Source organism: Populus alba, chromosome 2 (genome assembly GCF_005239225.2).
Source record: "Populus alba chromosome 2, ASM523922v2, whole genome shotgun sequence".
Taxonomy (NCBI): domain Eukaryota; kingdom Viridiplantae; phylum Streptophyta; class Magnoliopsida; order Malpighiales; family Salicaceae; genus Populus; species Populus alba.
In genome coordinates, this window is record NC_133285.1 from 16,144,388 (window position 1) to 16,157,611 (window position 13,224).

Here is a 13,224-nt window from a genome sequence, read left to right on the forward strand (position 1 = left end):
CCATTTGCGTTAGAATTTCAATGTGTCTAGAAGAGAGAAAGAGAGTCACGTCATTCATTTATTTTAAGTATTGAGAATGACCAAAAATTTTATATTATATCTCTCGTAGTCGATATAAAAACTTGCTTGATAATAATTGTTCAAAGTATCATTTATTTATTTATTTATTTATTAATTGTTGAGTGACTAAAAACTTTATATACTTGCTATTCAAGCCAACGGATGTCCATATAATGGAGCGTCAGCTCAAACATCATCAGTTACGCAGATGCTTACGTTAGAAATTGTTCTTGGATGACAAGTCGCTTCATTCACTTCCTCTATTTATGGCAGTTTCGTTTTATTTGCTAGGCTACCGAGAACTCGTACACGCACTCAGTCCGTCATTCTTGAGAAGCAAATTAAACAAGAACAAGAGAGATGGCAACAGTGAAAAGGATCAAGCTGGGGTCACAGGGTCTTGAAGTATCAGCACAGGGACTTGGATGCATGGGCATGTCTGCCGCCTACGGCCCTCCAAAGCCTGAATCGGACATGATCGCACTCATCCACCATGCCGTCAACACCGGGGTCACTTTACTCGACACCTCCGATATCTATGGACCCCACACCAACGAAATCCTTCTGGGCAAGGCCTTGAAGGCGGGAGGATTACGACAGAGAGTCGAATTGGCCACCAAATTTGGCGCCAGCTTTAAGGACCGCAGTTTTGAGGTTCGAGGGGATCCTGCTTATGTGAGATTTGCTTGTGAGGCCAGCTTGAAACGCCTTCAACTTGAGTCCATTGATCTTTATACCCAACATCGCATTGATACCAGCGTTCCTATTGAAGCTACGGTATTTCTCTTTAATTGTTTTTGTTTCTGCATATTGTTCTGATTAATCTTGATCGTTCGATGGCGATGATGATAGTTCGAGAATTTTCTTTTACTTGATGATATATTTTCCAGAATCTGTAACAGGAATATCCAAAAATCCTAAAACTTCAGCATAAACCCACTAAAACTATAGATTATACACGGTACTGATGATACCGTCATGCTTATTATGTGCATTGACATCTTGCAATGGTCTCTTTCGTACTTGGATGCCGACAATGCTAATAGTGGGTTCTGTCCCTGCATTCTAGCTGAAAAATTTATTGCAGTTGTGTACTCATAATTATTTTCTTTGCTAGATGGGGGAACTCAAGAAACTAGTTGAGGAAGGTAAAATAAAGTATATAGGTCTGTCTGAGGCCTCTGCTTCAACAATCAGACGAGCTCACGCTGTTCATCCGATCACAGCCGTGCAGTTGGAGTGGTCGCTGTGGTCAAGAGATGTGGAGGAAGAGATTGTTCCTACCTGCAGGTGAGGCATTGATGAGAAAAACTAATTTCCTTTGGAGATCAAAATAACCCAAACCTTAGGCTGTTTATGGGATGCCTTAGATATCCAGATTCTGATCTTATCAATCTAATGGTTCAGAGAACTTGGCATTGGGATTGTTGCTTACAGTCCTCTAGGACGGGGATTCTTTTCCTCTGGGCCTAAGTTGGTTGAGAACCTTACAGATGGTGACTTCAGAAAGGTAGGTTCTTTTCTTTTTGAACATAGAGTTTGTGATCTGTGTAATACATGTCCAGTAATTAAATAACCAATTGTACAAGCATAATCTTTTACAGTTTGGAAAGGAAGGAATGTCACAAATCACATTTCCTCCTTTGACAGTTATATGCGTTACAGAATAATATAAAACCGTTCTTGAAAACTCACCAAATAACTTAAACTCTTAAGCAAAGAGTTTTTGACAATATCTTGGTTAGCTTAGATGCCTCAAAAAACACTAGTCTCTGCCATCTTATGGAGTGGTTTGGTGGTCTAAACTCCATAGAAGAAACTTGCACAAAGTAAAAGTTTAGCTTTGAGATCATTATATTTTTACCTAGCAGTTCCTTCACATTTGCATTATTCCTACAAATATGCTATACACTTGGATTGCTTAAAGATTCAATCAAATAAAACACAGATTTACAGGATCTCCTTGTATTAGACAGGTGGCTTTAGTTTGTCCCATGCATGTCCAAACAAAAAGTTCTGCATACTTAATGTTTTGCTTAAATCGTTCTCTCTGATATTCAATCTTCAGTACTTTTGAATTCCTAAAATCTGCTCACTCGCCTTGTACATGGGAATTTGGCGTGCTTGCACCCATAAAAAACTGCGTGGTATACAATATCATGATGGTTTGCGTTTAGTACTAGGATTAATGTTTTGTTATGGCAAAAAGGACATCTTACAAGTACATCTGGAATGTTGCATAAACTGTAATCTATGATGCTTTCTTCGTGATGAGTTGTTTCAGGCTTAGCTGCTGAAATTAACTTGTGTTTCAATTGCCTCAGGATTTGCCTAGGTTCCGACCTGAAAATCTTGAACACAATACACAACTATTTGAGCGGGTTAAGGAAATGGCAGCAAGGAAACAGTGCACTTCATCGCAGCTGGCGTTGGCCTGGGTACACCACCAGGGTGATGATGTATGTCCTATTCCTGGAACCACCAAGATCGAAAACTTCAACCAGAATGTTGGAGCTCTGTCTGTCAAACTAACGCCAGAAGAAATGGCTGAGCTCGAATCAATAGCTTCTTCGGATGCTGTAAGGGGAGATAGGTATGGCGTTGGCATGCTTACATTCAAGGATTCAGAAACTCCACCTCTTACATCATGGAAAGCTGTATAGAAGGCATGCTGCCTTGTCATGTTGTCTTGCTGCTAGCTACTCTTGGGTTTCAGCTGCCTTTGAAGTTTTCGAAAATTGTGAGAGTTTGTACACCAAGAGAATAAATGTTTTCGTAATCTAAATTATTGCAACTTTCTTTTAGCTTTGCTATAAAAAGATGGTGTTTCTTAGTTTGTCCTCATTTAAATTTCTAATTGTTAAGAGTGACCAAAAACTTTATATTATACCTGTCATACTTGATATAAAAATTTACCTGAAAATAATTGCTCAAAGTATCATTTATTTATTTATTTTATATTGAATGAATAAGTCAATCACTAAAAATCTATATTGAGTTTATTGACCACTATATTGAAGTAAAATATGCTAATATATACTGGATTTAACCACTATATTTTATCTAAAAACCCGGCTCCGGTTAAACTTGAAATTACAAGTTTTCCATGTAAATCTTTTGGTCCATACTTGGATTTAAAATCTATGCTTTATGCAGTTGCGGAATTTGTGATCATGCCTAATTGAATGATGTATATAATATAGTATAAGCATTTGCATGTCAATATCGTATGCGTTGAAAGTTCAATGTGTCTAGAAGAGAGAGAGAGAAAGTCATGTTATTGCCTTGAATTTTTTTAGTATAATATATCTTGTAATTAATCAGTTAGTCAATTAAGTGATCACATATAATATTATTATATTTGTGTAAATATATATTTATTATTAATAAAGAGTTAATTTGTCTTTAATATTTATATAATATTAGATTAATAAATTTAACATTTGATATTTGAATCTACAGTAAAGATAAAATTCATATGACAAAAATACTTTATAAAAAAAATTATAAAATTGTTATAATTATAAGATTATTATTGCATTAAAACTTTATTCTTAAAATGTTATTGGTCGATATTCTCTTAAACACTGGATATTTATTAGAGTCATAGAGACTTATACATATTATGTTCTTTTCTTTATTAAAGAAAACAATTGTTCTTATAAGTTAAGGTATAAAGAAAATCTAGAACTAATATGTAAGTTCTTGTCACAAGACATGTACATTGAACTGGCATGCATAAGAATTTCATATAAAAAGATCACATGTATCTATGGAAATGTTAATATGACGATTGTGTAAGTGATCCTTACATTTAAAATCACTCAGCTATTTTATATAAAGAATGTTATATTTTGATCACGTTACTTGTTATCTTAATTGATGTAATGAAGGGGCGGACATTGGGTGTAGCGTGAACTATATAAAAAAAGTACACAATTTATCAAGAAAGGATTCATCATTCTATGTGAATTAATATATATATATATATATATATATATATATATATATATTTCATATGTTCTTAGATAGTATTAACTAAAAAACCATTGGTCAAGATAGAATAAGATTTAAAAAGAGTTAGAAATTAAGAACCTAATGGGTCACACACATTAAGAACTATTAGATAGAAATTGAATTGGGATAATTAATCAAGTGTGACTTGATTGAAAATAATTTTAGAAATTAAACACTAGAATGTATTTAATTTAAGGATTATAACTTTAGTCCTAGAATAATCAAGTAGGGACTTAATTGATTAAATTTCTAAAATTATCCTTAAATAATATATGGATATTATTTAATGGATAAATTAATATTTTATCAATTTATAGGGTTTTTCATTTTATTTTTTCTTTAAATGGTATGTTGTGCCTCTTATTATTTTAAGAAGTAGTTGTTTGTTAGACAAAAATTACAGAATATAAAGCAAACACTCTAGGCATAGCAATTCCTCACTCCTAAATAGATATTAGAAGATTTTTCACTGGTGATTCATATAAATTATTGTTTAAGGTTGGATAATTAGATGACTTGTGATTTGTAACAACCTACTCTTTAAAGAATTATTAGAAGCTGAAGAAGATCAAATCTTCAAGTAAAAAATTCCTAAGCATCTCTAGATTTGTTTAACAAGATCCTAAGACTTCTGAGTAATTTTGTTTTATTGTTTTTAATATGTGTATGACATTCAGGAACCCAACATTACTTAAGTAAGATTTATATATTATTGGCACAGGTGGTATGGATCACCTTTTCTATTAGATTTTGCATGAGTGATTGCATGTTTTGACATGTGTTTTTTAACTTTCAATGTGATATCCATATCATATAAGGATTCAATTGAGAAAAAGTATTTTTAGGGAAAAATTATTATGATTAAATTGAGAAATATCTTTGATATTATCTTTTTATAATTGAAAATTATATGAGGTTTGGTTTGAATTGTGATTAAATTTATACATATATGCCAACACTTAATATTCTTTTTAAAAAATATCAATATAAAATATCTAATTATTTATAGGTTTACCATTATGATTTATTTAATGACTAAAGAGCCATTCAAAAAATAATAAAAATTCCACCAAGTAACAATTAGGAATTTTTGAAAAATAAATGGTTATTAATGAACTCAAATTAAACAAAATCAATTGATTTAGGTTTGAATTTCATTTACAAACAAAACGAAAATGTAATTGAGAGAAAAGGGGAGTGATTTGGTCTAAGAGAGAATGTAATGGAGCTACTCATCTATTGTTTGGTTAGTTTTCATTTTAATATAATATAAAGGTTCATTTCAATATATATAAGGGCAATATGGTCATTTCATCAAATTTCAAAAGTTTTTTTTTTTTATCCAGGATATAAAATGTAAATTTCTAAACTAGACTAGGTAATCACAATTCGTACCAAACATTAGGATGCTAAGTGTGATTTTCCATCTATAATTTTTATTTTTTTAATTTGTCTCTATTCTTTTGAAAATTATAGTTTATATCCAAACCCAAAAAAATTTAAAGTTGTAAAATACTTTGAATCCTCACTAAAATAATTTATGAAATGTTAATTATTATTATTTTAATTTCTTCATCTTTCAATTTTTATTTTTTAGATTTGATCTCTATTATTTTGATTATTATTTATTTTATTTGAGATAATTTATAAAATTATATTTTTTTTTCAATTTCATTATCATTCAACTTTTTAATTTGTAAGATTTGTTCCTTATTATTTTAATAAACTTGAAAACAATATATTTATAAGTTATTTTCCAGCTCATTTTTTATAATATAGCCAAACATTGGAAAGTGTTTTCCAACTTATTTTTTATTACACTACCAAACATCGAAAAAATAATTTATTTTTTCAGAATTCACTTTTCAAAAGAAAATTAGTTTCCAGCAAATAAATGGGGTCAGATCAAGTTTGGATTTTATTTATTAAGGGGAACCAAAAAAAACCATTTTAAGGGAACTTGAAAATTTTGACTCTAGTGAAATGAGTACTAATGGGTTTTGGAAATTACAAAATATTGGTGCTTTGGTGGGTTTGGATTAGTGGTGTCGAAGGGAATATCAAGGTGAGCTACATATGAAGAGAGTAAAAAATATGAGAAGGGGTTACCACCTAGTTTTATAAAAATAAAAAATCTTAATTGATTTTTAAAAGTTTTAGATAAAAGGCTAGTTATATAATATGAAAGATAGACATCAACTTATACATCATATTTAAGATAAATTGTATTATTATTTGTTTTCAAAGATAGAATGTGTTAAACGTTCTTACATGCTAAAGTTTGCCTATTCTAAATACAAAAATAAAAAAAATAAAAAATGAACACGTCATTTTTTTTTATTCATAGATTTTTACATGGAAACACTTCCAAAAAATTCATTTGAAAAAAATTAAACACGAGTTTGTAGGCTCTCCAACTCTTTAGGGACTAACTCTCCTTGAGAAGTTCTTACACACTCCTTGTGTGTCAAGAGTATATGGTGTGTAACTCTGCATAAACTCCTTAGCTAGTTGACACACATGCTTTAATGTAATTGATGCTTTTACGTTCTAAAACTTTCTTCCGAAACACATATTTCTTTAGACTTAACCTTCCTTATATACATGTCTTATGTGATAATGATAATGATAGCCTTTAAGCTTCCTAGTTTGTTACGTTGGTAATAGATTACTAATGTGTTTTACAAAAACACTAATAAAGTTATCTTCGAATAACTTTTTCTTCTCTATTGAATTTACCTCGTATATTAACTAAACTAATCAAGCATGCACTTACAAATTTTACAAAAAACAAATGTCAACACATAATAAAATTCACAGTTTAAAAATAACATCAACAAAAATATAATTTAACGAACACATCAGTGCACATTAAAACTCACAAACAAATCAAATTTATATTAAAATTCATATCAAAACCAAACAACTATACATTAGATAAAGCTTTTATGACTTAATCCTTTCAACTTCATTATAAGATATTAATTTTCAACCTTATTTCATAATAAAAATAAATTTCATGATGACATAATATAATTGGGGTTGTCATGTAACAAGTACAAACACACAAGACTTTAAATATTTTTTAACAATTGATGACGACGACGATGATGATGGAATCAGCTAAAATTCTTAACAAAAATCAACAACAAGGATTCAATAATAATAATAATAATAATTCATTCAAAAAAATTGTTAAGAGTTCAAAATCAACCTTCTAGAACGGTGGGAATGGATTAGAAGTTGTTGGAACGGTCGAGAATCTATAGAGACTGTCAAAATAATATTGGCACATGTAGATCACGCACTGCCATGACTAGTGGCGAGTGGACTAATGCTCTGGTGACTTTGGAAGACCATGGTTAAATGGATCAGGTAGTTTTTCTCCTTTTCTTCACTTTTATGCCGACGGTGCGATCAACGGTTGCTTAAAGGAGGAGATTAACCCGTTTTGAATCTTGATTTCCCTCTCCTTCCTATCTCTTCTAGCTTCTTCTCTTTCTCTATTATACTTTTTTTTTTTCATTCTAGTTTATGAAAAGAGGTTACAGGACTTGGCTGCCATTATTGCTGATGAAAGGGCTGGTGGTGAAAAGTTATTGATGGGTAGCGATCTGGAAGACTAACAGTTGGCCTAGTTTGAGGAGGAAGGAGGTTGTAAGGCTGTTTAGAAGCGAAGGTGTCCCTAAAAGGAGATGGGTTACTATTGTTGGGTTTAGAGGAGACGACGACATTGTTGCTATTCATTAGAGTTGTTGCATGGGGAGAATGGCTGGAGACGAGGAATAAATAATAAGAGTGAGGGGCAATCATTTTTTTTTTTTAAAAAAAGGAGATGTTTCTTTTGCATTTGTTTTCTCTAATTTTTTATTTTCTTATCATAGAAAAGTTGTTGTTATTGTGTGTTTTTGCTAGTATCTTGAGTGAATGGTGGTGGTTTTATAGGGAGAGATGGACACCTTCATCATTTATTTCCGAAAAGAAATAAGTATTTTTTTTATTATTAATATAAATGTTATGATAAATTTACACGTACCTAACTAATCTAATAAATTTTAAAATTAGCAATCATGTAAACTTTCAATGATACTAAGAAAACTTGAATTTGTAATTATTAAAAAGCAAATTCAAAACTTAATCAATTAAAATATCCTTTAGAATTATAAACCTATTTTTCTTGTTCAAGTGAGAAAGGGATGCGTTTTGTTTTTTTTTATTATTATTTTAATGTCATAGCCTCCTCTTCTCTGCACAAATGCATTGCTTTATAGCAAGTGCATGGTGCATTTACACTTAATACACTTTCCTGCAGCACAAAAGGGTTTTTTCCTTTGACCCTCAATTTTCATCACTTCCTTATACAGCGCATTAACATCAAGTTGATTTTTGCTGAGACTTTGAATTGCAAATGCTACATCTCCAATCTGTTTAGACAACTTTTCAATACCATCATCTTCATACATGCGATTTCTCTTCCTATGTTGCCTCTTTTGTGTACTAGAGGAAGATGTTTCTTTTCCCTTATAACTTTCTTCATATTCACCTTCATTTTCAATTGAAATTGATTGCCCTTCAGTGTTCTCTTTCAAGTTCACATCAGCATATGATTTCGCATAATTTCCGATTGTCATGTCTTTTCCAACAACAATTGTCATTGTCTCGTACATATCAAGTTTTTTTGTTGAGAAACTTGTCATGATTAGGATGTGCATGTTCATAAAGTTTATAATATGCAATTTTTTAGTTCATTGTATAACATTTTAGAAACAAAAGTAAATATAAAAATTACAAAGAGTATAATATTTATCATACCTTTACTTCTTCATCATATACATCTTTCAAAACTGTAATCATCTTCAAACAATCATCCCAGTCAAAGCCACTTTTATTTTTAAGTTTGGTTATTATTCCTCATTCTTTTTTCACAGTCTTGAGATGATTTTCCACATGCTTAGGCTCGCATTGGACGTTGAACTTTTGACTAATTTCTGTAGCCACCTTAACAAAAGATTCTGCTTTAAAGGTGGAAGAAGGTTTGCTTCCTTTAAGTGCCTCCTCAGCTAATATCTCAAGCAACATGTGAGACATAGGCTTAGACCATGTGAAGTGCTTGCCTTTGCATTTTTCATTCTGCGTGGAACTCATTTCTACAAAAAAGAAATTACAAATTTATACAAAATAAAATCATACAACATTTAGATTTAATAAATTTCATATAAAAACTACAATTAATAATTAAAAGAGAAATTATAATAAAGTCAATATCTACTCCAAATACATAACAAAGATAATACAAACTTAAGCAATACATAATAAAAACAAACACATAATTAACACTCAATTAATTGTTTCTTTGAGTGTTATAGTCATTCCACATGGTTGATGCAATCATTTCTCTTTTTGTTATCCACTCCCTATTCTCTTCCCTTTCCTCCCGTTGACTTAAGTTGATTGTTCGTCTAATTGGTTCACTATCCGAACATATTTCTTCCATAATAAAGTCATAAGGATCAACCCCCATTATATGATTATGAATAATACAACATGTAAGCACAACATCTACTTGTGTTTCATAGGACCAAAAAGATTTTCCATCAATTGATCTAAAACGACTCTTCAAAATACCAAACCCTCGCTCAATAGCGGTTCTCAATGAAGAGTGTCGAAGATTAAATAGCTCCTTTTCATTTTCTGGTGTACGTTCTGTAAACTCGTTCAAGTGATATCGAACTCCACAAAAAGGAGAAATGATTCCTTTTCGAATACCGTAACCAGCATCACCAAGATAATATTTCCCTATAAATTAAAAAAAATAAAACCTATTACTATCTTTATCTGATAACACATTTTGTTCAACGCAATGTCGATCACCTCGATTCAAAATGCTGTCAATATAGAATTCTCGTTGAGCAATTGCATTTATACGTGGTTCTCTTGGTATATAAATTCTATTTTTTTCTTGTTCAATAATAGCTACCCCCGTAGTTATCACAGTTACAGCTGCTCCCATACATGTTGCATGAATTATCTTACTATCCATAACATGAAAGTGAAGTTTTCTGATAACAAACCCTAAAAATTTAGGGAAATAAATATTAAAAAAGGCATATAAAATACTAACACAATCAATATAATAAATTATGCTCAAAGAAGCTGACAATATACAATTCATAAGTTCACAACGATGAGGATCAATCATTTTAATTCTTAAAATTAATTTGATTATCGAATAATTAAATACAAATAAGTTTCGAAAATCATCCCGCATGCAGCAACACAACACACGATTGAGTTCATGGCTAGGTAATTCTATACTATTTTGATTTGGCAAGGCGGTCCATAATATTTGGATGATAAACAAACTAATCTACCCAATCATCAGTTACAAATTAGAAAGATTTTATTGTTAATCTCTATTTTTAGAGGAACAATACCTACCTAGAGTTGTATTACACTAGATTTCATTATGTTATTAAACACATAATTTATAATTAAAATTACAAACATAAACTATAATTATATATAAAAAAAACAAAAAAACAAAACCCACCCCTGACTCCTGCATTGCAATCCCAACTGTTCCCCAACTCTCTCCCATAAATTAAAAGCCAACATCATCGCTTTCTCTTCATTTCTATAATTCCCCTGTCGGTTTCCCCTCCCCCTCCCCTGTTTCCCCCCGTCGGTGTCCCCTGGTTTCCCATGTTTCCCCTCTGTCGATTTCCCATGATTTCACTGTTTTTCTCTCATATGGTTTCTCCCCCGGTTTCCCCTCTGTCAGTTTCCCCTCAATCTCTAATCCCCTGGGTAAGTGGTATTCGGTTTCCCCGATTATTTTCTCTGTTCTCTCTCGCCTCAACTTTCTCTATCGGTTGTTCTCTCTCGGTCCTTAACTTCCCCTGCCTTTCTCTCGCCATTTCCTGTTCTCAAGAAGCAGGCAACATCACAGATGCAAGGGGCAAGGGCGAGCAGGCAGGCAGGGCAACAGATTCACTAATCCCCCCCTTAACTTTGCATCTCTCTGTTTGCGTTGGATCGGGGGACGGGGAAACAGGGTTGGGTCTGGGATGGGGAAGTTTGGTTTGTCTAAAAGAAGTTGTCGAATGTGCAAGAAAATAAACTATAATTTTTATGGCTTGCTTGTGATGAATTTGCTTGGTTTTTTCTGTGATTTTGTTTGAGCATGACGAGGTAAGATAAGGAAGAAAACTGGTGCCTTGTTTGCGTCTCTGTATTTGTGTTGGGTATGGGAAAATGTTTTACAAACAGAAGATAAACCATGGATTTTTTTTGTAACAGACACAATAAATTAAACAAGTCAAAGGATTTCTTGCTATAATTCTTACAAATCTATGAATGAAAAAATTAAAAACATATAAAGGAAATAATATACAGAAATAGAGAACAGATCTATGAACGAAAAAAATAAAAACATATAATAAACGAAATAATATAGAGAAATAGAGAGGGGAAAAAATACCTGAAAAAAAATGTCCAGGGATTTGATTTCAGTAAGATCAATTCTTCTTGCTTCTGTTGTTTTCGGAGAGAGACCAGAGATGTGTTTTTGTAAAAGATGGAAAGTGTTTTCCTTTTGACAAGGAAAGGAAAACACTTTCCTGCGGCACAAAAGGGTTTTTTCCTTTGACCGGAAAAGACTTTCCTTTGACCAACTTTCCGGGTGATTACCAAACGTTGGAAAATGAGGAAAGTCAATTCCTGGAATCTGGTTTCCTTGAAATAAACAAGGCATTATACTAAATACAAAGCTCACTCAATTCAAAGTGGAATTAGTGCAGATAATTACTTCATATTCTTTTTTTTTATTATTATTATTTTAAAAAAAAAACTTTTTATCTCATTAAAAACATGTTTTTTTTTTTGTTTTTTTTTTTAGAAAATAAAGGAAACTAGGGTTCAATAACTAGGTGATGACAAGTAGGTTTTAAAGAGAGAGAAAATTGTTTTTTTATGCTAGTTGTTGATCAAAGGCAAAAGCAATGGATTCCATATTAGAGCTTGGCCTAGTAAATTATTTATGGACCCAGCGGTTGAAGGGACTTATTCCCTTCCTCTGCATCCTGGGTTCAAACCTCACCGTGCACGTCTGTCACCTCCACGGTGTCTTACATGCTTACTGGGTTTGCAGGATGTTCAGTGAGCCGTGGGATTAGTCATGATGCGCACAAGCTGATCCAAACACCCACGTAAATAAATAAATAAATAAATTACTTCTGGTCAGCCCTGAGAAAGGTTCGGGGAAGTGCAAGAACCTGGAGAAGATTCATATGGACAATTGTTGGAGTCAGAGAGTGCAGTATCGTATGATTAGCACAAAAATCAAGTAATCTTTGCTTAATTTCACCCCAACTTCCTTCAAATTTCTCCCTACCACTTCCGATGAACAATCCACCAAGATAACACAAATATGAGTCTTAAAGCCCTAGCTTAGAATTGTTCAATGCTTGAGTTTGTCCGGTTAACCTTTTCTAATGGTGAATTTCCTTCATTTTCTTCATTTGCACAATTTAATAATTGGTTATTGTTTTTAGGGTTTTATACTTGGGTAAAAAAATCAAATATATGGCCTTTTAGTTATTTTTTGATTTAGAGTTTCTTAGTAATTAAATAGAAAATAATGGTAAACTTGTAAGTAATCAGATGATTTTTGTTGATTCATTTTTGGATGTCATGTATAAGAAGTAAATTGTTACACATCCATCAAAGTTTAGGATGAAAACTATAAATTTTCAAAACTTAATAGGCAAATATAATTTTGATTATATTATAGAATGTTGTGGGTAATTTTTTTAATTATAAAATTGCATTTCTTGTTTTTTATTGATGAACCAAGATTTTTTCAGTATATCTTTATATATATTTACCAATAAATATCGGATAAAGAAAATTTTTTTAAAAATTTTATATGTATTAAGTTGGCACATGTCAGCATCAAACACACCTTAATGGAGAGGAGTTAGATACGAAGCTAACCAAACTCCAGATGAGCTTGACAGTAAGACAAGCATAGCCCCAAGTAATATTAATTATGTATTATTTCAATTATAAATTACTTTAAATTATATTAATACTCGAATGTGGCTTAAAAAAAAATAGGCCAGGTATACAATTGTCATACTCTCATCT

At 31.7% G+C, this 13,224-nt stretch overlaps 1 protein-coding gene across 1 annotated transcript; it reads left to right on the forward strand.

Annotated features, from left to right (window-relative positions):
• The first annotated feature begins 329 nt into the window (after positions 1–329).
• Positions 330–2,893, forward strand: LOC118043937 (probable aldo-keto reductase 2). The gene is made up of 4 exons (XM_035052054.2): positions 330–837; positions 1,178–1,350; positions 1,468–1,570; positions 2,385–2,893. The coding sequence occupies exons 1-4, from the start codon at positions 421–423 to the stop codon at positions 2,721–2,723; spliced, it is 1,032 nt and encodes a 343-aa protein (XP_034907945.1). The 5' UTR covers positions 330–420; the 3' UTR covers positions 2,724–2,893.
• Positions 2,894–13,224: the final 10,331 nt, after the last annotated feature.